General features: G+C 40.0%; 1 protein-coding gene across 2 annotated transcripts; it reads left to right on the top strand.

Moving 5' to 3' along the window:
- Window positions 1-151: 151 nt before the first annotated feature.
- On the top strand, window positions 152-27,169 carry mrc2 (mannose receptor, C type 2). 2 transcript variants are annotated; one of them, XM_005920395.3, is made up of 29 exons: window positions 152-656; window positions 5,881-6,273; window positions 8,898-9,071; window positions 9,184-9,348; window positions 10,450-10,563; window positions 10,822-10,965; window positions 11,053-11,244; window positions 12,659-12,813; window positions 12,961-13,065; window positions 16,977-17,092; window positions 17,182-17,330; window positions 19,133-19,350; window positions 19,739-19,881; window positions 19,973-20,069; window positions 20,155-20,284; window positions 20,388-20,420; window positions 20,531-20,697; window positions 20,950-21,118; window positions 21,207-21,349; window positions 22,175-22,283; window positions 22,380-22,546; window positions 22,624-22,732; window positions 22,824-23,062; window positions 23,161-23,323; window positions 23,447-23,596; window positions 23,860-23,973; window positions 24,341-24,520; window positions 24,667-24,690; window positions 24,791-27,169. In XM_005920395.3, the coding sequence occupies exons 1-29, from the start codon at window positions 530-532 to the stop codon at window positions 25,009-25,011; spliced, it is 4,410 nt and encodes a 1,469-aa protein (XP_005920457.1). In that variant the 5' UTR covers window positions 152-529; the 3' UTR covers window positions 25,012-27,169. The 2 variants fall into 2 exon arrangements, with proteins under 2 accessions (XP_005920457.1, XP_005920458.1); XM_005920396.2 differs by having other exon boundaries at window positions 154-656; window positions 24,794-27,169.

Genomic DNA, 27,169 nt, shown 5'->3' with positions numbered 1-27,169 from the left:
ATTAAAAATGTAGATATCGGCCTTGTTACTTTTTAAAAAATTATTGTTTTTAGATTACAAAGACAGCACATTGTCCAATAACTGAGTTCCGTCATGTGCAGTGTTGGGGAAACCTGTAGTCAGCTGAGAATGAAGAAGTAACTTGGGTAAGTGACGAAACGTTTCTCCCATTGGAAACGCTACGTCCAGATGAACAGAATCAACCTTTTGGGATTTACTTACCTGGATGATTAAGCAAACATTAAGACATTACATTATAGAAGTACAACTCGACGTCCTGTATGACACGCTCGGACCTCATTTTGGGAACCATATCAACACCGTCACACACTCAGTGTTGACTCTGCTCCATTCATTTCACTCTCTGACTGAAAGGCAGACGGAGCTCTAGCGGTCAGACTCGCCACCACCAGCTCTGCATCCTCCGTCCTCGGAGTCAAACAGTCGGGCCGTGGGTTGCTCCGACGTTACTTTGTTTCTCCACATTTGGGTGTTTTTGCAGCTTGTGCTGGCGTGTGCGGCTTCGAGCATGCAAAGCAAGCGCAGTTACCGAAACAAGGAATCGGGGGCAACATGGACAAATCGGCAACTTATACTTTACAAATGCACTTTATATTTATTCATCTTTAGTCTGGAACTGAAGAAGAGCGTAACGGGTGAGCATAAAACAGCTCTTGCTTGATTTCATTCACGTAAAGTCGAGAAAAAGCAGGAAGGCAGTAACCATATTGTGCATGCATTTGTTTTGGTAAAGACTTCCACGCGGAAAATACATTAAAAGCTTCGCATTGTGGCTTTAGTGCTTTGGTATGCCACGAACCAAAAAGGCCAAGCAGTGAGTGGAACCAGATGTGGAGAAAAACTGGGGGAGGAGGAAAGAGGCTACAGGCTTAGTGTCTGTATAGTGATTCTTATTTGTGCGTAAAGTTCATCAGAAAGCACAAAGAAAGGCACCTTTTTGAGAGGCCTGTTTGATCTATTTTGGTAACGGATGGGAATCTTTAGACTGCTTTGTAAAATCGACTTGGAGAGACGCTTCATTTGGCACCCTGCGGGCAGATGTGACCTTTGCATCCTGTTACAGGCTGTAATTAACACATTCAGTCCGGCCCTACATAACTGTTAGGTCTGCACATCACCTAAAAACCCACATATTCTCCAAAGATTAGAAAAGAGGTAGATAACATCATTGTTTGCTTTTAAACGCCTGGCTTTAAATCAGATTTGCTTAATTTCTCTCAATTTCATGCTTGTCATCTAAAAGTTTGTCAGACTTACTAGGCTTAACCTGTCAGTGACTATTTTGCTTCATTTTGTATGAATGATTAAATACTGTGTACAAGCAGCTACCACAAAGAAATTCAATAAGTTAGGCAATGCATTCTGACCAATCTTCATTTAATATTTTCCATGTGATTAAATTGCTTCTTATGCTGTTTAACACTTTGAAGTTTGAGGATGTCAGTCTGCACACCAATCCATGACAAAATGTGAAATAGGCCTGAAAAAGCCTTTTGTGTGTGCGTTTGTGTTTTTCTTTTCCCTTTGAATTTGTGATCAATATAGTTCAATATGCAGTATATTTTGTGTTGAGGAACACAAAAGAACTTCAGAACATGAGTCAGTATATTGAAGGTCGTGGTTAGTTCATGAACTGGATTATGCCATATAAATATCCTTTTTTGTTAGTTTTGAACTGACTTGCACCTCTCTGCCATTGTCAAGGTTTTTTAGACCAAATGGATGAGATGTGAAAAGATTATGATAGTTTACTGATTTTAAAAGATGACATGCTGCCTCCTGATGTCCTGCTTTGTGGGTGATTTTGCAATTCATAGCCACCGGATTTACCCCCAAAATATCTTTGGTCTAAAATAGGCCAGCATTTTGTAATTGTTTTAAATCTTTCATTGGATGTTGTTTAATTTTTAGTAGATGCTCATGGAAAACAAATGATGGGTTTAAAAGGGATTAAGATATGTTTGGGGGTTTTTTTTGTGTGTTTTTGTTCTTTTTATATAAGTGGCAGAAAATAGCATGGCATGCCATTTCAGAATAAGTTTCACATCCATTTTCAGTATTGATGTAGCATCCTCCAGCGCTAAGCTCTCACGCCAAGCTTCCATTAAATTTATTTTAAAAATGTTTTATACAAGTATCACAGTTAACAGCAGAAATAGAGCCGGCTTGTTTCTCACTTGATTTAACAGCTAAACCTACACTGTGATAAACTGTTATCACCATTACAAGTGTGGGAGTGATGGAAAGTTTCAATGGGGTGCACTTATTCTCACTCTGGGTTCTAAATTTGATCTGCACTTTCCCAGAGGTTCCAGTTCGCTCTGTTTCAGAGTGTGGCTGCAAAATGCAAATAGACTCTTTTCTCCAAACCCCTTCTCCTCAGATGAGGTAAAAGCCCATCCACAGTCAGGGTTGCTTCAGACGCCAGACCACCATAAAACGCCAATGAAGTAAAAGCAGCCAGCTGGAATTTCCTGTCTGTTTGTTGGTTGCCGTTTTATCACACTGACCAGTTAAAGATCTGCTTTTTTGTTTTATCTCGTACATGTGTCAAAATAAGGTTATTTGGGGAAAAGACTTTGACTCATACAGTGATTTAGATCTTCGAGATAACTTTAAAAATACAAATGACGGGGAAATGAACAATCCACCTGGTTTTAATTGTCAGGCAGAAACAATCATTCACATTCAAAATAGTGTAATGTTGAGAAATTTGTTGAACAATGTTATGAGCCAAGACTTGCTACTGACTTGTTGCCCGTATCTCTAAGTATTATTCTCCAGTCTGTTCCAACAGATGACTGCATTCAAGAATCTGAGGTTCTGGGAATATCTGGCTTTCCTGGCATTTGTTGCTAGTTGTTCTTGGCCATGTGTTTCAGCCTGTGTCTTCGGTAGGAAACCATTTTCGGCTTTGAAAAAGGGGGTGACAGGGCAAAGAAAAGGATGAGATCACAGCAGGAGAGTTGTTGTGGCTTAGCTTTCACAGGGCTCAATGGCTTAAAGTTAATCTGGAATTCTGCACTCTCTCTGATTGCCCGGGAGTTTTTCTCACATCAAACATTCAGTCGTGTCGCCTCCAGGCTGGAATTAAAACTGCGAGTCTGCTTCTTGATGTCTGGAACTTCAGCTTCAGGTTGTCTAATGGTTCAAAAGCTTATGAGAGGAGAGTCTCATCCTGTCACTGTATTAATGTTAAGCATATATTCACACACTGAAATTCATTCAGTGCAGTGTAATCCAGATGTTGACTGGCACGGTACTGTGTGTAACTCTTCCCACGGGCACTCTTCTGCTTAAAGCACTTCATTATTATCATTATTATTATTATTATTATTATTATTATTATTATTATTATTATTATTATTATTATTATTATTATTATTATTATTATTATTATTATATATCTCCTATTGTTAAAGGCTCAGAATAGCATCAAAGTGATTTACTTCAGTTTATCCCTCAGCCTGTTAACAAGTCAGCACTGTGTAACTTGAGCTACTCAAGTGTTCACACAACTTTTTATTTACAGTGAGACATGTAACTAAATCCTGAAAAAGACTGGAGCATAACCTCTTTGAGGCACACATCACTCTGTAATTGCAAAGCAGGAATGATTTACCGTTTAGAGCTGAGAACAAGTCAATGATAGAACATTTTATATGAGCTGGAAAGAATTCTTAGTGAGTCATTTTTAAGCAAAAATCCCTGCATTTTACTGGTTTTACTCCAGAAATGTCTCTGTTTGGTAGATTTCTAACTTCTAGGCAAAGCAGCACAGTTAAAAAAACAGAATCAGAAGATTAAATAAGTTAGAAGCTGCTAATTATAAAATTAAATGCTTTGGTTTGTGGCTGAAGGAAATACCGAAGAGACAGAAGACACTGGTCACAGAAAAGTCAGAAGTATATTTACGTTTGCCAGGCAGTGCAATAATAGAGTGAGTAGAAATACAGACACATGGAAAGATAGTTTTGCCTCAGAAGCATTCAGAATGTTGTTTTTTTTTTAACTTGGACGATGAAGTATAAGCTCCCACTTGCTTTTACCCTGAAAAGAAGTAAAAGCAAATTGCTTTTGTGCCCCATTCAGGCAAATTACTCCCTCTGATCTAATTCTTCTCATGATTAGAAAAGTGAGCTCGTAGTAAATAAGCCTATTGTCTCGCTGTTGCTGTATGAGTGGTTGCTATAACTTAAGAGCAGGTTGGCCTCATATCTGATGACATTGTACTTCAAACTGAACTGCTCTGCCACTGAGCTTTGGCCATTTTTTTTGCAATCAGAGCGTATATTGCTTTTGAGAAACACAGCCACAGAGGCTGAGAGCCTGTAGAAGGGCATGTTGACTCCTTCAGATTATAGGGATGTGTTTTTTATGGCACTCATTATGAGTCTTCATTGTTTCGCCATCCATAAAATCAGAACGGGAGGTTTGTAGTGTTTTAGTTGAGCAATGGTTTGTCTAAGGTATCTATATAGAAAGAAAAATCTGAACCCTTGACCCCTTGACAGTGAATTAGTGATGACTTTTGACTTGAACTATTCTGAGTTGTCCCAATAAGGATTATTTTTCAGATAGTCCCTGTAATTGATTTGAGTTCCGTAAACTCTGAGAATCAATAGATGAATGGATTCATTATTAGTGGTAGGACATGGTGGCTCGACACCTTTCTTTGACACTTCATGTTGCCATTACCACAGTGCCCAGGGATTTTTCCATTTCTTACCCTTCTTCCTGGTCTCTTTCAGGAGCCTGCGGAGTAGGAATGCTGAGGGTCTCGCTTTTGTCCCTCAATCGCTAAACCCAGAACCACAGAGAACATATTTCTGTTTATTTTGGAAATATTTGTTCTGAAATACTTTTAATTTTAGGTCAGTTTTATGCTTCTGACTTGCCTGTTTTTATCTGTTTTTTGCCTTCACCACGACACACAGCAGTGCCTTGACTGTCCTGATTTCTTGGTTTGTTCTAAAAAAGAAAAGAAAAGAACAGAAAAGGCAGACTTAAAATAAACCGCAAACATTTTCTGAAACAGGGTGCTGGGTTTTGTTACAGAAAATCTTTGTCATTGAAGCTTGCATCCAACCACACAGGATGTGTTCTTTTTTAAATAGCTTTAGTTTTATGGTAATGTTTTATTTTACTTGGGGTAATGGTAATATGTGAATACTGTAAGGCTCTGTGCAGCAACACCAGGCTGCAGGCATCCGCAGCTTCTCAGAGAATCATTATAAAAGGGCCATAATACCAATATAGACATCAGACTGCAGAGCTGAGAAATCTGCAGAGCAAAAACAGCTACCCTTTTCACACCTGAGGAAAATGAATTTGGTTAAAGTAATCAAAACTTGTTATCACTCACTTGAGCCAAGTCACTTTACAGTTATCTAATGATAAAGATATTCATCTAACCCCAAACTCCTGTTCCCTTTGCAAAATAGATACCCCACCTTTAGTGAACAATATGAGAACTCCATGTTAATCGCTGGGAATGGCGTAAATTCTTGAAACCTGAAGGATGGAGAAATGATTCAACCTCTATCACTAGCCTTGAATTAAAGACATTCACAGCCATTTTTTAACAGTTTATTGCAGGTCATTTTTGCAATTCCCCCCTGCCTAAGACTCTAATATAACTTTTATGAAGGATTTTAGGGTCACTTTAGGATTATTAGCAAATTAATTCCACTGCAGTGTGTCACACTGGGACATCAGAGTCCACAACTTCCACTAGTTCTACACTAGATATTGATCCTGCCTCTGACCTCTGCTGCTCCAGCAGTTGCTAACAAGATATTGTTTTTATCAAAAGCTAGATTGAGTGCTAATGTTGTTTCTATATCTCTCTTTGCGCAGCGCCTGCCAAGTCTGATGATTTTGCTTTCTACCTTGAGGGCCAGGGCAAGTGCCTGGGGGTGCAGGATCGCTCCCTTGCTCTGTCAGCCGCTTGTGAGGAACCCAACCAGCGCTGGAAATGGGTGACTCGGAGGCGGCTGTTCAATTTGGGCTCCTCCTTGTGCCTGGGTGTGATCGCTAATAACAGCAGCTTGAAGTTGGATAAATTTCCTTTAGGAGTATACACCTGTGATCGCGAACCCCCCAAAGTACGCTGGAGCTGGAACTGTGGCCAAGTGCTGGACAACTTCAACAGCTATCCTCTATCAGATGTACCCTGGAATCTGACAGTAGGCCATTCCAAATGGACTCTACATGGTGGGCTGCAAGATCTGTGCTCCAAAACAAATCAGGGTAGGTGTAATTGTTATCAGTTCAAATTTGCAGTATTTATCTAATTGGTAGATAGTCTTTATCTGTGTTTGTGCCAATACATCTGTCACTCTGAAATAACTTTGTTTTTAAAACTAGCATTCCGATAAGCAAAAATTTAAATAGAATTAATGAAAGATTAAAAAACAATTGAAAACACACACGAGCCAGTTCTTTTGAATTAATTAGTCATATAATGTTTTCTGATTTTTATAAAAGCCACAAATAGTTAATTAATTTAACACGCATATACTAATTAATTTCTAGTTGGTTGAGCCTCTTTTGCCTAAATGACCTAAAGCAAATGATTCCAGTAGCTCAGTTCTGTGAAATAATCAGGAGGAATTCTAAATCATTCATCCTTCAGCTCAACTTAAGAATGCCTGGTGGGAACTGTTCTCCTCGGGTTATTCTACTGTATTTTTGTACTGGATTATGTGCTGAGGAGCTCCTCCAAAAGACAGTTTCTTTGTGTTTTTATGAGTATTTTTTGTTGTTATTCTGATTTTTAGGGTATTTATCCTCCTGCATTACACAACTTCTCCTGAGTTTCGGCAGTCTCCAGAAATGTTGTTAAAATGCTATGAAAATAATGAAACCCTTGGTGAAAATCAAAAATTCTTAATTGTAAGTCTTCTTATATCTGATATGTTCATTTCAGAGTGTTTTTAAAGTAGCTCTAATATTCATGTTATAAGCCAATGCATGCCATATATTTACTCCAAACTGCAGTAAGCTGTTAACGTTCAAATAATTTATTCCTTTTGCACAATAACAATAAAATGGTTTATTATCTAATAAGATTGTTCAAAGGCAGCTTAGATCAAGATTTAGTTTGGGGGTTCACAAATGTTGAAGACTGAGTGATGTTTTAGGAATCCAGCATGATTAAGAGACACACTGAGAAAAACATATTCACACTAAAGAGTGTGTTTATGATGTGTCTGTGCCAAGAATGCTGTATTATGTTGGTATTCTGTGTTAGTATTAGTCTACTTTGATTGCTGGAAATGAAGAGTATAAATTGAAGAGGAATGCACAGTTGGCACCCTTCTGCACGGCTACGTCATAGCATGACATAAGCTGTGGATGAATTAAATGTTGCAAAGGCGCATTCTTTCCTACGGCCTTTGCAAAATCCCATAAAATGTTACAAAGGGCTGCAACTGCAACAGGCAGCACTTTGAGAAACCCTTAAAATCACAAGTTCGCTTCTTCTTGCTTTTGCATAGAGATGAATATATATTTCAAAATCATGTAAGCTTCACAAAAATACAATATGAAATCAGAGATATTATCCTGTAAAAATGTAGATTGGATTGAATGTTTGTAATTATAGACTCACCTGTATGACTACATAACATCATATGAGGTCAGTGTATGATCACACTGAGTGAGGTCATCATTCTCTGCGTGTTTTCTGCGTCTGTGTGGCAGATAGACTTACTGCTGTGGATGCCACAGCTGTATCCGATCAAATGGATTTTAAAACATGTTGCTTTTAGGGAATGCTAGAGGACTGGCTGCCAGCCGGAAATCCAAGGAAAAACATTGTGTGTTGTGTGTGTAAACTCCGGTAAACACACACAAGTTGTTCTTGACCTAAAGTATATTTGTATTTCGTATATTTAGTTTTCTATCTAGATTAAATCTGACCATTGTGGTTGGTACCCAAGCCCCATTTCCACTTTAAGTTCCATTCTTACCATTATCAAATGTCACAGTTGTTCTTTGACAAAAATTTACAGCTAGAGTCGGTCAGCCATATAAATCTGTAGTTAACATGCTGTGCTCAGCTGCAGTTAACACAAAAAAGAAAAGTCGCCCTTTTATATTTTTCTCCCCTTTTCTTGTTTTGTGGCATGCAAACTGGGAGGATTGACATTTTTAACTTTCAAGTGGCAATCTTTACAACTTCCTTTATGAAGTCTGCTTGCGCATGGAGAGGAATGCCTCTGATATTAGTCAGCCGAGCATCGGCTCCTCTGCAGCCAAAGAGCCGGTCACTGCTAAAGGCAGAGAAGAAAGTCAGGGAGGGAGCTTCAGAAATCTTTCCTCTCTCATTTAACATGTCTGCCTCACTTTCCATTGGCGTGACTTGTTTTGGTAGCACTGCAGATCCAGCCTCTCCCTCTCACACTCCCTCGCTTTCACCCTGTTTTTCACACTGTACTATACTTGTGGAATGTGGAGACTAAAATGGCGAGTTTAGGATGAAAAAAAAAGTAGAAATCAGACATAATTTCTTGTTAATGTATAATTTACGATTTTGCTTTGGAATATAATTAGTTGGGGCTAATCGTTTCTAATATCATAGGAATTTCTGAACTCTTTTTGCTTGATGTTCATGATAAAAGACACTTGGCTTTCTGGAAACCCCGCCTGTTTACTCTTCCTTCCGCTGACCACTATTTGACTTTACTGTCTTGACTGTAAGCTCATCCTCTGTTTTTTACCCTGAGTTTGATTATAAAAGCTGCTGAGAAAACATATAAAGTATTTGAGTTCAGAAAAGTTCACAAGCACAGCTCCAGAAGAAAACAAACACAGACTTTCTCTGCTGCTCCGTGCAGGATTTTAAAGTCTCTCTTGTGTTTACTCTGCAGAGATCTATACAATTCAGGGGAACTCTAATGGTCGCCCCTGCTACCTGCCCTTCCTTTATGATGGCCAGTGGTTCCACACTTGTACCAGCACTGGCCGTGAAGATGGCCATCTTTGGTGTGCCACCACCTATGACTATGGCAAAGACGAGCTTTGGGGATTCTGTCCTGTCAAGAGTAAGTTATAGTCTTATATGTTGATGTCACAAGATACTGTAGTCTTACATTTATATTTCTCACTCTCTTTCACTCTCCTCTAATTTTTTTGTTAATTTCTTTGCCCTGTCAGCTAATGGCTGTGAAACTTTCTGGGATACTGACCCGGTCACAGACAGCTGTTACCAGTTTAACTTCCAGGCAACCCTATCATGGAGCGAGGCTCGGATCAGTTGCCGGCAGCAGGGGGCAGACCTGCTAAGCATCACCAAGCTGCATGAGCAGACCTACATTAATGGTAATGTGCAGAGGTTCACTGCTCTTTGAAATATGCTTTATTCTCGGTTCTTTAACGCAATTATATAAAGTGAAACCCTATCTTTACAGTTGTATGCCATTACATTTTTATGCTGTGATTCACAACATAACAATTGATCACAGTGGAAAAGTAAAATCTATTAGAATTTGGGTTTTCTGGGAGATTCTGGGTGTTCCTTGCACTTCTGTTAGATGTGCTTTCACCTTCTCAACTCCACAATCAGTGACTATAAAACCTTACAGTTCTGGTGACATAATATTTTAGCAAAATGTCTACTACGTTGGCAGGTATTTATATTTCTGACTGTGGACAGATATTATTAACAGTATATTGTCACATTCATTCAAAATGGTCACAAATTTTATTTATATATTTACAACAAAAACTCACAAATGTGCAAATTTGGATGTTCTCCTCATTTGTGCGTGTATTCTCTCTGGGTACGCCTGCATCCTCCCATAGCTCAAAGAAGTGCACATCAGGGTAACCAGTGACCTTAAATGTGTCATACTGTAGCTGTGAATGTGAATGGTTGTTTATCTTTCGATGTTAGCCCTGTGATAGATTGGCCACTTGTCCAGGGTGTACCCCATTTTTCGCCCAGGGACAGCTAGGATTGGTTCCAACCCAACTGAGACCTTTTACTGGATATGTTGATGGATGGATGGATGGATGGATGGATGGAAGGATGGATGGATGGATGGAAGGATGGATGGACAAAAACAGGCTTTGCTTTGTGTAGTGACCATAAAAATAAAAGCAATATGCAGATGTGCCTGGTGTGATCCCACTGGACTCAGTACCTCAGGCTGTGTAACATATTGGCAAACAGAATATTTGGTTTGCAGATTCACTCTGCCAACAGGAATATTGAATTTTGGGGGTGATGTGACTGTCCTGCCAATATTAGGCTACACTTAGACTGTTGTTACATAACTATTGTGTAATCTGCCTGGTGCAGTGGTGATTGTTGAAGTCACAGCTAATCTGACAGAGTTGAGTAACTTTTTACTTTCACATAGCAAAACCATTTTTATTTATCTTTTTACTTATTTTAAGAAGATGTTGTTGCTGTTTTAGGTTTACTCACTGGTTACAGTGCTGCTTTGTGGATTGGCCTCAATGACTTGGACATCAGTGGAGGCTGGCAGTGGGCCGACTCCTCACCACTCAAGTATCTCAACTGGGAGCAAGGTTGGCCTGTAAAAACAGTTCAAGCTTTTCTGTCTTTTTAAAGCTTGAAGTGTCTGTGATCTTTCTTTTTTTGAATGTTTATTTCCTGCAGATGGCTGAGAAAAAATGCATGCTTGTTTTTAGTTCAGTTCTCAGTTCAAACACCTGCTTGGCAGCTCTCTGGTGCAACCACAGTATTTGAGCCTGAGAGTATTTTGGGATTGACACCCTGGAAATCAGTGATTTTCTGAAGAGTTTGTCTCTCTTACTCAACCTCAGAACAGCCAAATCACGCTGAAGAGAAGAACTGTGCTGTAATAAGAACTGAGTCATCAGGTCGTTGGCAAAACCGCGATTGTTCAGTTGCTCTTCCGTATGTCTGCAAGAAAAGACCCAATGCCACCCTTGACCCCTTCACCACTGGTTAGTTTTTTTATGTTTCTTAATGCAACAGTAATACCACACTGAAAAAGTCCAACTTTGATGGGTTTTATCTCTCTGGTTACACAGATTCGTGGGCAGATGATGAGAAATATGAGTGTGATGTGGGCTGGCAGGCCTTCCAGGCTGGTTGCTATAAGCTTACTTCAGAGAAAACTGACTGGAATACAGCTCAGAAAACGTGCCAGAAAATGGAGGCCAACCTGGTTAGCATCCACACTCTACCTGAGCTGGAGTTCATCATACGTGACCTGAAGAAAGGTGTGTTTGTTAGTGGGGGTTTTTTTTGTTGTTGTTGTTGTTTATAGTACTGTACTATTTCCTCTCAAAGTCAGAAATGAATCAAAGTTAATGTTTTTCTTGATGTTACCACACTTTTGTTCATCAAATGTTTCTCAAATAGGTTTCAGCTTTAACTGGACATCTATGTAATGCAGATTCCTAGTGCCTCTGCAGCAGACTTCCTACAAATAACCAAGTTGAGGGAATAAAACCTTTGTTTTCAGGCATAATATAGACACAGGATTTTTGCCCAATAAGAAGAGTTTACATAACTGATGTTAAAGCCCAGTAGATTCACAAAAAAATCCTCAAAATTTAACAGAAATGTCTGAAATTTTATGTTTTGTTTTAAACACAGGGGAGAGAACATGCTGGTATTTTAGCAGTGATTATGGTGTGAATTTTAAAAGAGAATTTCATTTTAAAAGCTTGATTATTTACTCTAATATACAATGTTAAAAATAAAGTAAATAGATAGAAAACAAATACTGTTTTACAATTTCCCTGCTGTGAATCCAGTGAATCTTTAAAATGTCTTATATGATGAAAAACTTTAAAATTCTGCTTATAATGCAGTTATATATTAATATCATTGGATATAATAATTTAATCAGCAAAATTGATCAGTTTTAGACAAATTTAGAGAGGCAAGGCTGAGATGGTTTGGACATGTGCAGAGTCGATATGTTGAGCAGAGGATGCTGAATAATGCTGCACACAGGAGGAAAACACGAAGACAGCAGAGAAGGTTCATGAGTGCAGTGAAGGTGGACATCCAGAGGGTTGGTGTAACAGAACAGAGTGCTAGGAATAGTGTGAGTTGGAGGCAGATCCCTGTGGTGACCCCTAATGGGAGCAGCGAAAAGAAGATCAAGTTAGTGTTTTTTGTTTTACTGCCATGTGCTGAAAACTTTTAAGTTTGGAGCTATTAAAAAGAAAGCAGTTGAAGCCTTTATGAAACAGTCATGTTGCTGCAGAACAGTAATCCTCTTTTAAGACATTCTGCACATCATAAATCTGCATCACAGTTTTGAACGTTAACAAATGTGGCAGTGGTGATACAGCATACACTTCTGAAACCAGTACTGTTAGATTTCATTGCTTGAAAAGTTCTAAAATTGTCCTTAACTTGATTTTAAAAAGATTGCAGCAACCCTCTATATGCCTCCAATCTTCATGATTAAATAAAGAGGAAACCAGACAGTTCTCTCCTTCCTTCTCACATTCTTTCCTGAGCTTGAAAACAGCACACATAGTGTGGAATCATATTTTTAGTCATGAAACCGCTCCAACGAATTACCAGACCTAATGGAAAATGTCACAGTTGGAACTTAAGCCTATTTCTTTTGTCCATAATCATCTTTTTAACCCAACAGTCTGTTTTTTGTTTTAGACACTGAGCAATTGTGGGTAGGGCTCCATGACACTGACATGCAAATGGACTTCCAATGGACTGATCACACTCCTGTTATCTTCACCTACTGGCATCCCTTTGAACCCAATAACTTCCGCAACACCCAGGAAGATTGCGTCTCCATGTGGGGACCTGTGAGTGATCCCTTCTGCACCCTCACATTAACCAGGGGGCCATAAGAATGCCACAGTAACAGACCCTGACTATCAGCCAGACTCCGTTTGTATATATTTACCAGCTGTTTTCTCTCTTTCTGTTTGTGTCTTGCCAATGATGTGCAGGAGGGCCGCTGGGATGACAGCCCTTGTAATCTGACCCTGCCCTCCATCTGCAAGAAACCAGGAACAAAGAGTGATGGGAAGCCACAGCACCAACAGTGTAAAAAGGTATAACTCCTTTCTTCTCTCTATACTTAATTTTCTCCTTGACATTTACTATTTATGCTTTAGATTACTGGTAATTGTTTCATTCCTACTGTAGACACAGACTTTTTTTCTTTCTATATTTCCCTCTCTTTTACCATAAATAATGTATTCAGAGCTATTCAGCATAGAATTCTAGCTGTTGACAGGATAATTATTATTCTGAATATTTCACCCATTCCTTCACCTTTGGCCTCTTTTCCATGTGCTCCGCTCAATCTCTCACTCTTCAACTCCACTCCACTGCCCCCAGACTGTAACTGGAATATAAATCATAATTTAACTTAGAAAGTAACAAGGTGCACCACAGAGACTGAGTCCTGCGCACATAAACTATTCTCTCGGACAAAAAAAACTCTAAATAAATTAAAATAATTGTGTTTCTTTGTTTCAACATGTGTGTACAGCACATGCAAAAAAAAAAAAAAAAAGATGTGGCATCTGTGCAACTGTCCCTGATTATACAGCTCATAATTCTCTCCACACAAGACTTTACACCACTTGTACCTGACCATCGCTGGAAGCATTCACTGTCCACGTACTACATTTACGGGCCTTTTGATTAATGTTTCACACAGCGGATCACTGTAGCGAGAAAAGAAATTACAGCTCATATCTGTGCGTCTTTATGCCCTTCAGCAGTGTTTTCAGCTATATATTTTTCCTAAGTACTGATTTATGATGTAAATGATCTCAAGTTGAGGGTCGTGTTGCTTCTCAGCTGTTACATTCAGCAAAGCTCTGCATATGGACGGACCATTTGTTTGGTGTAATGAATCCTTGCCTCCCTGTCCCTGGGGACCGAGGCATCATGGGTGGTAATGTGACAGGGGTCATTTGGCATGGCCTGTGCTGCAGGGTCTTGCAGCCGTGCGGTTTGTCTCGAGCAGATGAGTTCACTTCACGCAACATGTGAAACAACAATGACAGAAAGCCCACTGACTGCTTCAGCAATATTGTGCTGCTTGATCCTGAAGCCATTTACCCCATCTAGTGCTGGGTTCATTTTTCAGAAAATGTAATGGATACTGCTGTGCTGTCGTTTCACCTACTCACTGAAGCAGTAACTTTCTGTGATAGCTGTTGTTTTTCTGCTTTTTTGGCTTCTAGTTGTACTATTTTAATTATCTGGATAATTCACTTACTTCAAGACGGTGACTTTAATAACTTAAAGAAGTCCAGTCACCTTCCTTTCCACCTCCTACGACTACAATGACCTGTTTGACTGAGAACCCACACAGACACTTGCTTCATGTGTAAATAATCAGGGAGGAAATACATCAGATTTGATGCCACAGGCAGGATGGGCAATACAACTGGAACTGCTTATGGTCCTTCAACCAGGCTGTGTTGAAAGGAGGTCCTAAAATAATTGAAAACTGAACTTGGTGTTTCCCCACTTCTCCACATGTCCTTCCTGCACTCAAAAAATCTGTTGTTGGATGAACACAATTTAATCATGGCACCTTTTTCCATGTGATTTAACCAAGTACTATAACAGATTTCTGACCATGTCAAAGCAACACATTTGGGATTTGGTGGTTTAATGTAATCAGATTATGTTGGATCAACGTAGTATACTTGCATTGACTTGAAGTATGTAGAGTGAAATTTGTTTTAATTCATTCTACACAGGTTAAAAACTTTAGGAAAATGCAATGAAATCTTGTTGTTTGAACAACTACTATGTTAATCAAGGCAATTACTGCTAGTCATGCTTAATGAACCAATATGGGGGTTGATGATTTCATAGAGACAAACAACCATTTGCACATTCATTGGTAATTTAGAATCACCAATTAACCCAACTCTAATTACACACTGCAAACTAGCCAGATTGTGGATTTGAACCCAGGTCCTTCTTGCTGTGAGGCAACACCACTAACCATCATGCCACCAAGCTGTCAATCCAGGTTTACCAAAACTAGGAAAGCTATGATTACAAGGCTTGATGAAGAATTTTCTGTATGTTTTTGTCATTGACAGGTTAAACCACAATAAATAGCGATAGCATACACATGGTGTGGGTGTAGTTGTCTGCCTCTTAAAACTCCAGCGTTTTTCCTGCAGTTTGACTTCTAATGTGATCTTGTGAACTTCATGAGTCCAGGCAACTAACCACTCTTACTAGATTGTATCATGTCATCTCAACAAGAACAAATTAAGTTGCTGAATTTCATGCAGATGCTACATGATTTAATTACGTTCGCCATAGAAAAATGAAATTATTTAGTTCAAATTACAAGCTTGAATCTTGTACATGTAACAACCACCCAATTTCATTTTTTGAGTGTGTATGGAATTACAGCAAACTGCAAAATGAAAAGGTGTCTTTACAATGTGATCCCAGACACTTTTTCATGTCACATAGCTCCCTCAGGCCTGTGAGATGGACTTAAGAACCGACCTCTGATGGCCAAGTGTGTCTGAGCTCACATTTGATCTGGATTGTTTCAACTCAGTACATTCATAGTTAGCTAACTGCCTCAACAATAGTGCTTACTATTTCAGTCATCTGTGTCTTTCACCTTTAGAGAGCCACCGTTCCTCATACTAATATACTCAAACTAACAGATTTTCCTGCAAGCCATACATTAGCAAGCTAAAAATATTACCCCCCCCCCCCCCAAAAGCTTCCCTCAGCTGCTTTAAAAAAGCTTCGGCTTGTTTTTCAGCTGTCAAGCCCACATCATTATTGTTTTAACCTACTTTCACTGCTACCATAGTGCTTTTTTCTAGAAAGAAAAATGCTCGGAAAAGCAACTTCATGCTACCTTCTCAGTATAAAAGAGACACATTAAGGAACTTGTTAAAGAAATGAAGGGAAGGCAAGTTATAGTTGTTGTTGGGTTTTTTTTCTTAGCTATATATGTGCTTTGTTACAGCATCAAAGGGACTTATCCCAATGTGCTCCATTGTTTGTGTCCATGTTTTGTGTGAGTAAGTGTACTGGGAATAGTGTACTTCCATCTACAGAACATCAGCATACCATTTGTTGTCAAATGATGGATGGCATATGGGTGATTGTTTATGCTTCTATATAATTTACATATAAAAACACTGCAGACTAGCAGAAATAAATCATTTATGTAGCGTTCTGGAAATTTAACATCAGTCAGCACGGGTTGTTTAATGTTTTGAATGCAACACAAGCAAAGGGTGGTTAGCAAAGGGTTTTGGGGAGGTGTAAGTTTCAGGAAATAATGCTTCTCAAGCAGCTGAAACCTTTGGGGTTTCTGCCTAGATGGCAAATGTGGTTGTGCAAAAGGCCTAGGGTTGGGTTTATTCACACAGTGCTGTATATAACCTGTCTCTCTCTATCGTTCTCATGCAAAATCTCACCCCTTCTACATGTTGGCTGCACTCTGTGTCTGTACACGACCACAGCTACAGTACATGAGGTGGCAGGAGGGACTGAGTCCAGGAAAAGGTTTTTTTTCTTTCTGCAAATGGAAAATTATCAGCTTTCTGTTTTTACATACACTAATTTGTGTTTTGTGAAAAATATCATTCAAATGCTTTGCATGGAAACATACTATATGCTGTATTTTTCCTACAAAAAAGTACAGCGTGGTGGGTCTTGCATGATTTTACATAGTTCGTCTAACTCTTTCTGGTGAAACACAATGAATTTAAACTGCATAACTCAGTGGTCATGATTCTGAGAGAAAACATTTTCCAAAAATAAGTATGATTGTCTCCGTGTGTGTTTTGATGTACTTTGACGTTCACACTTTAAATTAGAAAATTTGAAGAGTTGCCCAACCTTTGTAGATGCTTGCTTTCTTTGACTGGTATATTTATTTTGTAAGGCTTTGGTTTTTTTGGTTTTATAAGTCTCCACATCCTGTTAAATTCCTCTCCTTTCTTCTTAGGGCTGGAAGTGGCACAGTCCTGCTTGTTACTGGGTGGGAGAAGAAATGCTCACCTTTGATGGAGCCAGAAAGTTCTGCGAGGACCAAGGAGCCACACTTATTACTATCACTAACAGGTAAATACTGCACTGACAGGGAAGCGATTTTACCCTGCACCGATTAAAAGTCAGTCCTAGTTCCCTAAAACACCTCGTCGCTTTTAAAGGTTTGAGCAAGCCTTCGCCAGCAGCCTGGTGTTCGGGCGCTCTGGAGATTCCTTTTGGATTGGTCTTCGTAACAAGGGAAATCACGGTGCTTTCCAGTGGATTACCAATGATGAAGTGTCCTACACCCACTGGAATCGAGACCAGCCAGGTGGGTCACACTTCAGATTTAAATTAGCAGAATGGCATGTACATGTACTATTGTTACAACAATTGCAGAGCAACTTTAAATCAGTTATTATTGATATACTGTAAACCACTGACGATTTTAAACAATCTTCAAAAAAAATCCTTTAGCACCATACATCCAGTGAACAAGTTTTTGCCAGTAAATAAGTGCTGAGTTTTTCTTCTCTGATAATATACAAGTAAATATAATATAATGGAACCCATCTGCTAGCTGGGGCTCTTTCTGCGGGGAGTTTCCATGGATTTTTTTGTATTTGCTTGGGTTATCTCCAAGTGCTCTGGCTTCCTCCAACAGTCCAAAGACATGCATGCAAGGTTAATTGGTTATTCTACAGTGACAGTACGTGTGACCGTTAGCATGAAAGGTTGTCTCTCTGTGATAGCATTGCTACAGACTGTCCAGGATGTGCTTGCCTTTGATAGTTGGGATAGGGCTGTATTATCACTAAACTACTTACCTTAGCCAATTAGTTTAAGGATTTAACTGATATATTTGCTATATTATTTTTAAATTATTATATTGGGGGGGTCTTGTTTTGTTATAATAATAAGAATAAAATACAGCTGTGTTCAGAAATTTACATACACTCCTCACAGTCATGAATGTTATGCCAATTTGGGCCTTTTTATGTTTTTTTTTGTTTTTGTTTTTTTACAATTCTTTTTCCAGGTGATTGAAAAAACAAGAATTGGTTGTACAGTTTGGTTTTATTTTTATTTGTGTCCAATTCTTGTTTTTTAAGGTAATTAAATACGTATGCTGTACAATCATTCCACCCTGGAGTTTTTGTATGGAGAATTACCTGTTTGATTGACTACAATTAACAGAAAAGAGAAAACAAAATGAAAAGAGGAACATGCAAAAGTTTCTTGTTTTCTTTTTTGTTGCTAGCTGCATTATGCTTACATAATAGCAGGTCATTTACAATAGCCCCTAAAATAAAAGTAGGTTAGTGAAGTCTCTTAATCAAAATGAATTCTGTTTCAGAGCCAATTTGTGATTTAACATGCAAAGAAGAAAACAGATTGGTCCCAGGTGTTTTATTCTTTTGCCAAAATACAGATTTAGAACAACATTTAGAGGCATTTACTTCTTAGGCAGTCTTGATTAACAGACAATCTGCGTGTCTTGGAAAATAATCAGCAGCAGTTGCAATTAGCCTGAAGGGTGCTTTTGTGCTACTTTTAATTTAATGTTTTAAAATTGGACTACTTCTTGGGAAACTTTTAACAACCATCAGAGCAGCAGAGAAGGAAATTCTGTCAGTAAAATATTGACCATTGTGGAGTTTAGATCTACAATGGAAACAATTTCTAAATCAAACAGATGCACACTTGTCACTAATGGATGTAAAGATGTAAACTGTCTGAACTTTACTCAGTTTAAAACAGATGCTTGTGCTCTTTGAAGCGTTCTCTGCACTTTTCCTTTGCACAGTGTATGCCTGCACCATAGTTCTGCCTGACATTTCTTCCTGATTAAAAGAGAGCTTGAAATTTCTATGTGCAGCATTCTATCACTTCCCATCAGCAAATATGTCATCCTTATGGATGAACCATAAGGGAGGTGAGTAATAGAGCAACAAGTTATTTTAATGCGTGTTGTCTGTACTGAGAAAGGTTAAATACAAGATTCAACAGCCATAATTGCCCAATGAGTAATGCATAATCACATTTTTCCCTTTAGATCATTTCCACACATTTCCACAGTGCAGCCTCTTTTCCTCTCCACTCACCTACGTATCGCCCCTGTATCTATTTCAGCCAACATTAGTAGCGGCTGTGTTTCTATGGCGACGGATACAGAAGCAGGTCTGTGGGATGTGAGGGAGTGTGCATCATCAAAGGCCAAATTCATCTGCCGTCAGAACCAGAACACGTCTGTGAGCCCCGAGCTCCCCGTCCCTCAGCCCACCCCGAGCCTCAGCGGGTCCTGTCCCAGCGACTGGAAGAGCAACAGCAACCTACGCTACTGTTACAAGGTTCAAAATTAAAGTGTTATTAGAAAAGAAAAGAAAAGAATTATACTTCTTTTATAACAAAGTGGTGTGGTGCTCAGACTTGTGCAGGTATGGAGTTAGTTATATCTTGGTGCCAGATGGCATCTATGGGTGGCATCTGCCAATGACTGGTGAATTTTTTGCAGCAGACCCTCCCATTGGTTCCAAATTGGGTTGCACAATTTTGTGTTGCCATGCTGGCACCAGGTTTTCTTTTCTTTTTCTTTTGCGTTTCAGTAGAAAGAAATGAATTTTTACTTATGGAAATTTTAATCTGCCACTTGTAACAGAAATGATTCTTTCAGCAATCAACAAGATTTGAAGAACAGAATTAATTAAACTGAATGACATCTTCATCATCTCTGTTCAGGTGTTTCATTTCTCCCAGCTGGAACAGAAGTTAACTTGGATGCGGGCTCATAATTTCTGCAGGAAACATGGAGCCAACCTGCTGAGTATCAGTGGCCCTGAGGAGGAGCAGTTTGTTTTGCAGATCCTACATGAGGCTTTTGGGTGTGTGTGGATTGTTGTTTAGATGATATGCCACATTGATGATGGCATGGATAGTGGTGGTGAGGCTGATGGCGATGATGTGTCCCCACAGGGAGTCAGAGGAACATGAGCAGCACTGGTTCTGGATTGGACTGAATCGCAGGAACCCCATGGACAATGGAAGCTGGAAGTGGAGTGATGGACTAGCTGTGAGTCATGATAACAAGCAGCCTACATGTCGAGCGATGAAAAATACTTCAAATGCAATCTATTTAATCCTTGCTTGTGTCTCAGTTAACATACCAGAACTTTGGTCGGTACTACTACAACATACGGCAGTGTGCTGCGGCAGACTTGGGTAGTATGACTTGGCTGGCCATGCACTGCGACTCTGAGTTAGACTGGATCTGCAAGATCCCTAGAGGTAAAACAGCTGTGGACTTTAAGCATAAATCGTGTGTTGGATCAATACATATTGTCAAAACATATACTTGTTGGTCGTCACAACTTTTTTCTTGTATTTTTAGGTAGTGTTGAGAAGGTACCAGAAATCACTGAAGGTCTGTCTTATTTTCATAGCTTTCTTTTTATCACCTTTGTTTTTATTTTAAAACCTTCCTTCTACATGTCAACGTTTGTTGATGTTTTTTAATTTCCTGGCTCCATTCAGGCACCAGTTCACCTGAATGGATTGGCTTCCGGGAGGCTGAGTATAAGTTTTTTGACCACCGTAGCACCTGGGACCAAGCCCAGAGGATTTGCTCCTGGTTTGATTCCTCATTGGCCTCGGTTCACTCAGCAGAGGAGCAGACATTCCTGGCCAACACTTTACGCAAGGCATGGTGCTCGTCATCATTTACAGGAACTAATTTAGTCCAAAAATTGAAATTAATTGCCATTGTCTTGGCAAGCAAGTAAAGTCCAGCTTCATCATTACAGAATCTAACCATTCCGCTATATATAACTACAGTTATTTATATAATTAGACATTTACAGTGATACTGTGGTATAAATCTGTAGTACTCTTTTTCTATAAACAGACCTCTTATGCCTAGACACACTTTTTCACAGTTTGTGTCCCACCTTCAGATGTCTAAGGTGGAAGGTGACCTCTGGTGGCTGGGACTTCACACCTATGAAAATGACGGCCGCTTCCGATGGTCTGATCACTCGGTGTTAAATTATGTGGCCTGGGCCCTTGGCAGGCCGCTCCCAATCAGCAGAGATCGGAAATGCATCTGCATGTCAGCCAACAAAGGTAAGAGCAGCTGGAAAGAGATATAGTGAGAAGCTCATTTAAATCCAGAGTATTTCCATTAGCGTGTCTTTCTCTCAAACCCAAACAGAGGACTGGGCTGATCAAAAGTGCCACTCTGACCTGCCTTACATCTGTAAGAGAGTGAATGTCACAGGGACCGCTCCTCCAACTCCACCATCCCCTCATCCACCATCAGGGTGTCGTGATGGATGGTCTTCCTTTCAGCATAAGGTAGAGCTAAAAGTGTAACAGCATAACGCATTATGGTCATTTGTATGAATGATGACTGTTACGCCCCACTTAAGAACAAAGTGTCGACTGGAGTGAGGGGTAACACAAAGTGAAAGGGAACACATGAACTACTGGAGAAATAGATGTCAGTATACAAGATTTATTGCCTAAAACTACTACAGTAAAACAAGCACAGGGAAGCTCTTTTCTTCAGGGTCTCCAAGGCCAAAACAATAAACAAAACACCCCCCTTTAGCTAGAAATCAAAACCAAGTACTCACTAACCAAAACAAAATACAATGGCTGAGCTCCCTGTCTAACCAAACCAGGAGAAAACAGTTGAAACAAAAATGGCAGAGAACCCCTACCTGCTTCCACAATGACAAACTAATTAACACAATAAGGGTACACCTTTGCTTACAATAAAAGAAAGAAAAACCAAAGTTCACAGAGGGTAAGTTCTCACACACATACACACTAAGGCCCGCTGCCCAAAACTCCACAGCTCACAGCTCTGGCAAAAATGGGGAAAATGGCAGGGGGTGTGGCAGTTTAGGATGGCAGACTATATGCCGTGGCTGACGAGCTGGAACACACCTCAGCTGCGGCTCATGAGGCAGACCTGCAACACAAGAAAAGGAGACAAACAACTCCTCTACAGAGGGAGAGCCACTAGAGGTCAGCGACCGTAACAATGACTCAAATGAATTTTGCATGCAGCCAGTAAAGTACAAGAACTACAATAACAACAGAGCACATGCTGTATTTCAGGCATCCTTATGCAACTTGACTACAGTAAAACAGCGATATTGTCTGCTTGTGTAGTGTTTCAGAGTATTTGATCAGTCAAACAGAGTCACATGGTCCGCAGCCAAGCTCAACTGTGAGAGTCAGGGAGGTGTCCTGGCAGTGATATCCAATCATTTGCAGCAAGGTAATTAAAGGAGAATACAAATGGCATACAGTCAAAACCTGGGGGTGGACGAGGTGTGTCATCAGACTGTCGTGCAACTTATTCTCTTCCTCACAGCTTTTGTCACCACTTTGCTGAAGAACGCCAGCGCTGAACTTTGGGTGGGTCTGACTTCAGACTCTAAAGCAAATTTCAAATGGGCCAAAGCTGGCCTGCTCAGCTACACAAATTGGGCACCTGGCGAGCCTCTCGACAACAGCGGACCACACCAGAACAAGACGCCGGTACTCGCATTACTTTTTATGTCATGGCTTTGTCATCAGTCTGTTCCTCTTCTAAATATTTCACTGTCACCCTTCAGGGAAACTGTGTGGTGATGTATCATGAAAACTTGCAGAAGAAAACAGGCATGTGGGCTTCTCGAGCATGTGAGATGGAAAGTCATGGCTTCATCTGTCAAAGACAACAAGGTCTGATAATCACTTATTACTATGACAGTGTAATTAAGAAGTGCTATAATAAGAATTACATATGTTAGTTAACTATCATATCTGACTTCAGAACAAGGTCTCCCTCCGGCTCCGGCCCTCATTCCTGCCTCCCTGTCTAAGCCCGTGGAGCTGGGGGGAGTGACGTATCGAGTAGTGAAAAAACGCCTGGATTGGACTGGTGCTCTGCACCTCTGTGAATCTTTGAATGGGACTCTTGCCAGGGTGAAGGATCCGTTCCAGCAAGGTTACCTCACACTGCTTATAAACAGCTTGCGCCAGCCAGCCTGGATTGGGCTTTACAACTATGGAGTAAGCCGATTATAATTAAAAATACAAATATCAGTTGAAAAGCTTTTTATCAGTGTGAGAGAAACTGCAGTGAAATAATTTTTTATTTTCTGGTTCAGGGAAGGAGCTTTACCTGGCTGAATAATGAAGATGTCACATATTCAAACTGGAATGATGGAGAGCCTAGTCTGATGGCTGGATGTGGTCACATGACCACCACAGGGCAATGGACTGTGACTCCCTGTGATTCGAGACTAGATGCTGCTATCTGTCAAATGAGTGGTATGTGTGTATCAACAACCAAATATAGGACTGCATTAAAAAAGAATGCTAATAACAATTTAGTAGGACTGAATATTCTCTGACAACATTTTGACTTACATTCAAATATTTTGTTTTTGCCAGATGAGCAAGTGATTCATCAGTGGATCTACCCTGGCATGTGCCCCCAGTCTCTGGGAGAGTGGGCTTGGGTCCCTTTCAGAAACCACTGTTACGCCTTCAATTTGCAGCTGCTTAGACTGCAGGATGATGCACATAGATCCTGCAAAAAAAGTATGGAAGCATCTTAGAAACCACACGTCTCCACTAACTTTATTGTACAGCTTGTACAGCTGTACAATAAAGTAACCCTAAATTGAAAACCAATTAAATACAAAAGCCCTGTCCTTGTCCACGGCAAACATGATTGACAAAATACATCAATAATACTAAATTTAGCAACGTTGTCATTCAGCCTGGGGCAGAACTGTTCTGTCTCCCTAGTAATCAATTCTGTTTGGTTCCATCTCTGTTTCTTTCTTTTTTGTCTCTTCTAGTCGGAGCAGAACTTCTCTCTATCATGGATGAGACGGAGAATGGATTTGTATGGGAGCACATCCAGAGTTATGCAGAACAAGCACATGGAGCTTGGCTGGGTGTCAGCGTGAAAGGTCCAACATTATTGTCTCAGCCTGTCTCTTCTATGTCACTCTATAGCAGCAGATTTAAAATCCATGCTGACAGACTTGAAACTACTTATGGAAGGGAAATGCTTGCAGTTTATCTTTTGTGATTCAGTTTATTTAGTATAATTATTAAATGCAAGCAAGTCTCCTTATTCCAGAAAAGTTCATTTACTATCTTATTATTAGTTAGAGTAATTTGATAATTTATATGAAGTGCTATAAAACATATTTGGTGAGATAGGGAGAAGATCGAATTTTTAAGCAGAGTGTGTGTTTTCTTTTATGCAAAACTAAAGACAAAGTCCTTGAAAACTGCACTCTGAATATGTTTATGCTCATGCTCCTACCACAGGTAGAGGTCTAGTGTGGTCTGAGGGCACAGACATGCTGTATACCAACTGGGAGGGACATGATGTCGTTTCTTCTGTGCTCTCCATCAACTCCTGCTTCTGGATCCAGAGCAACACTGGTCGGTGGAAGCCGGGCTCCTGTAGAAATCGCACGCACGGAGTCATCTGCAAACGGCCTCGCAGTAAGCACAAAGAAGTTAATTGAACTGTCATGTTAAGCAGCATTTGCCAGTCATTATTATGTTTCTTAGTAATTTGCTAAGGGAAATGCCTAAATTATGATGCAGATTCTTAGCACACTACTGACTGTTCAATATTCCATCCGCAGGTGCTGAAATCTTAACTTCAGACGGTAAGTTTTGTTCACAACTGCTAAGTTATTCAGCTCATTTGAAGCCAGAATTGTGTGCGCTTATCCAGATTTCCGTCTCTCCTTCTCAATCTCTACCCAGTAGATAGTCACCGCCTGCCCACGCTGATTGTTGTTATGGTAGCGGGCCTGGTGCTTGTGGTGCTGATTGTTGGCGTGATCTACTTCTACCGACACCGAACTGTTGGATCGCGGGGCTCTTATGAAGGGGCCCGCTACAGCCGCACCAACTCCAACAGTGCAGAACAGGCCGAGAAGAATATCTTGGTGTCTGACATGGAGTTGAATGAGCAGCCAGAGTAGCCCAAGCCACCCTGAACTGACGGACCAACCCGGGACTGAACCCGACCTGACACAGTAGAGGCTGATTTCAAAGTGCTGAATACACGTTGTGGCATGTATCTGTTTTTGCTGCCACTTTTGAAACCAAAAAAACCGAGAAAAAAACAAAACAATAAAAGATTTTTAAAGTGCTGAAAGGCTGTGTGGAGCGCAGCAGATGTTTATTTTTTAAATTGAAACCCTGTCTTCAAAATCCCGTTTTGCCAAAATCTAACAGTTTAAGTGATTTTTCCCTTCACAAATCAGATACCTCCATCTGCACAGCTCTTTCCTAAAAAGAATTCAAGAAGGCCATAATGGATCAGATGGGAATAATTTGTCCCAGCTGGAAATATTCACCATAAAACCAGTTTTATGCAAAAACTATTTGCTGCCTTCCCTGGTGCCAAAGTCAGGTTTTTTTTCACATTGTATATTTTCTTCCTATTTTGATTGACAAAAGAAAATTTCACAGCTACGGATCAGTTTCAACAACATTTTTCTGTCATCTGAATATCTGCAGTCTTGTTCGGGATCAAAGTCATTTTTCTGATTTGCTTTTTGTTTTTTTTCTTTCATTTTTTTGCCACGTCAGTATTAACCTGAACTTGAACTTGTTTTTTGTTGGTTCTTGTGTAAATGTGTCTTTCCCACTGACTTTTCAGTATCTGTGCAGCTGCAGAGAAGTGTAACTCATAATGCATGTGTGGTTTTGTGAGCCTGCCTCCCTCCTCTTTCCTGATGTGACACGTCGGCACCAGCTGTCAGGCGAGCAGAGGAGGAGGAAGAAGTCTAAATGTGAATGTGTGGAAGGTGAAAGGGACCAGTGACCTCAAACCGTCTGAGGGCATACACTATAATTGTGCACATAAGTAGAAGTTTGTATTGAAAGCTGGTCTTTAAATAGACTGCATTGTCTTTTTGTTGGTATAGCAGGTCTGAAGGTTGTCATCAAATGATCAGACTTTGAGCTTCTATGACTTTATGATCTACATTTCCGCACTTTCTTCCATTGTCTTGATCTGATTCGGTCTTACTTGTTGCCACTTGCCTTTAGTCATTCTCCTTAAGGCTCAGTAACTGCTCCCAACTTGTTTGTTTTGGCTTCTCACGCTGCCATCTGGAGCTGATTCAGCATTTTTAAGGGCAGTAGTTTCTTTGTATGCAAAGCAGTTGTAATTTGATATTTTCCTGATTAATCATTTTAATGACCCTTTATTCACTTTTCCCATTCTATGTTATATCTGTCTGTCTCTTTTCTTTTTGTCTTTTTAATGATGCTGGTTTGACTTACATAAAACCCTTAAAAGACATTTGGACGCATACCCCCCTTTTATGGAATGCTGGCCACTTAAACTTCGAATTCTCCTGCAACAGAAAACATTGCTCATGTGAATGACACAGTTGCAAATATGAGAGCCAAAAAAAAATGTCTAAAAACCAAATTCAGTCGTTTTAAGTTTTCACATTTGCCTCATCAAATATTTTCCTTGCCTTTTGAGTGCATTTCTGTCTTCCTGTTTAGAGGAATGCTTTGGAGCCATTTCAGTCTGAGGCTTTTGGTGTTTCACTGAAGCTGTTATGGAAAAAAAAAAAAAGAAAAAAATCACAGCCCTTTTTGCTCTGTGAGTCGGACTAAGATTGAGGGGGAAGGGAGAAGGATAGGGAGTAAGTAGAAGTGTGTGTGTTTTAGTGTGTGCGCAGTCTCCAGCTGTGGAATGTTGAGTCGGCAAGAAGAGCTCAGTGGCACGTCTGGAACCAATCAGCAAAGGAGGGCTTTGGGACATGAAGGTCAGAAAAAAACCAGAAAAAAAATAAGTAAAGAAAAGGGGGAAAGGAGGAGGAGTGTAAGGAGGAGCTAGAGATGAAGGTAGAGAAAAAGGAATGTTAAAGGTGCAGGGGTTTAGTCCGGGCGTGCTCTGTCCTCTGCTGGTGGATTGCTGTAAAGGTTTGCCTTTATGCGCAGTAGATGTGAACCTACTGAGGTGATGATGTAAAAGTGAGATAAGCATCGGTGTGATCCCCAGTGTGTGTGATGCAGGTTGGCTCATGTCCCTGTGAAGATACCTGAAGCACCTGATGATTTGTAAGTTTTTGTGTCATTTTTATATGAAATGAATAAAAGTCTATGTTCTGAAAA

Source organism: Haplochromis burtoni, unplaced genomic scaffold (genome assembly GCF_018398535.1).
Source record: "Haplochromis burtoni strain Fernald_Lab_line unplaced genomic scaffold, NCSU_Asbu1 Contig_21, whole genome shotgun sequence".
Lineage (NCBI taxonomy): Eukaryota > Metazoa > Chordata > Actinopteri > Cichliformes > Cichlidae > Haplochromis > Haplochromis burtoni.
The sequence above is the reverse complement of the archived record's forward strand: the minus strand, read 5'-3'. Positions and strand labels throughout refer to the sequence as shown.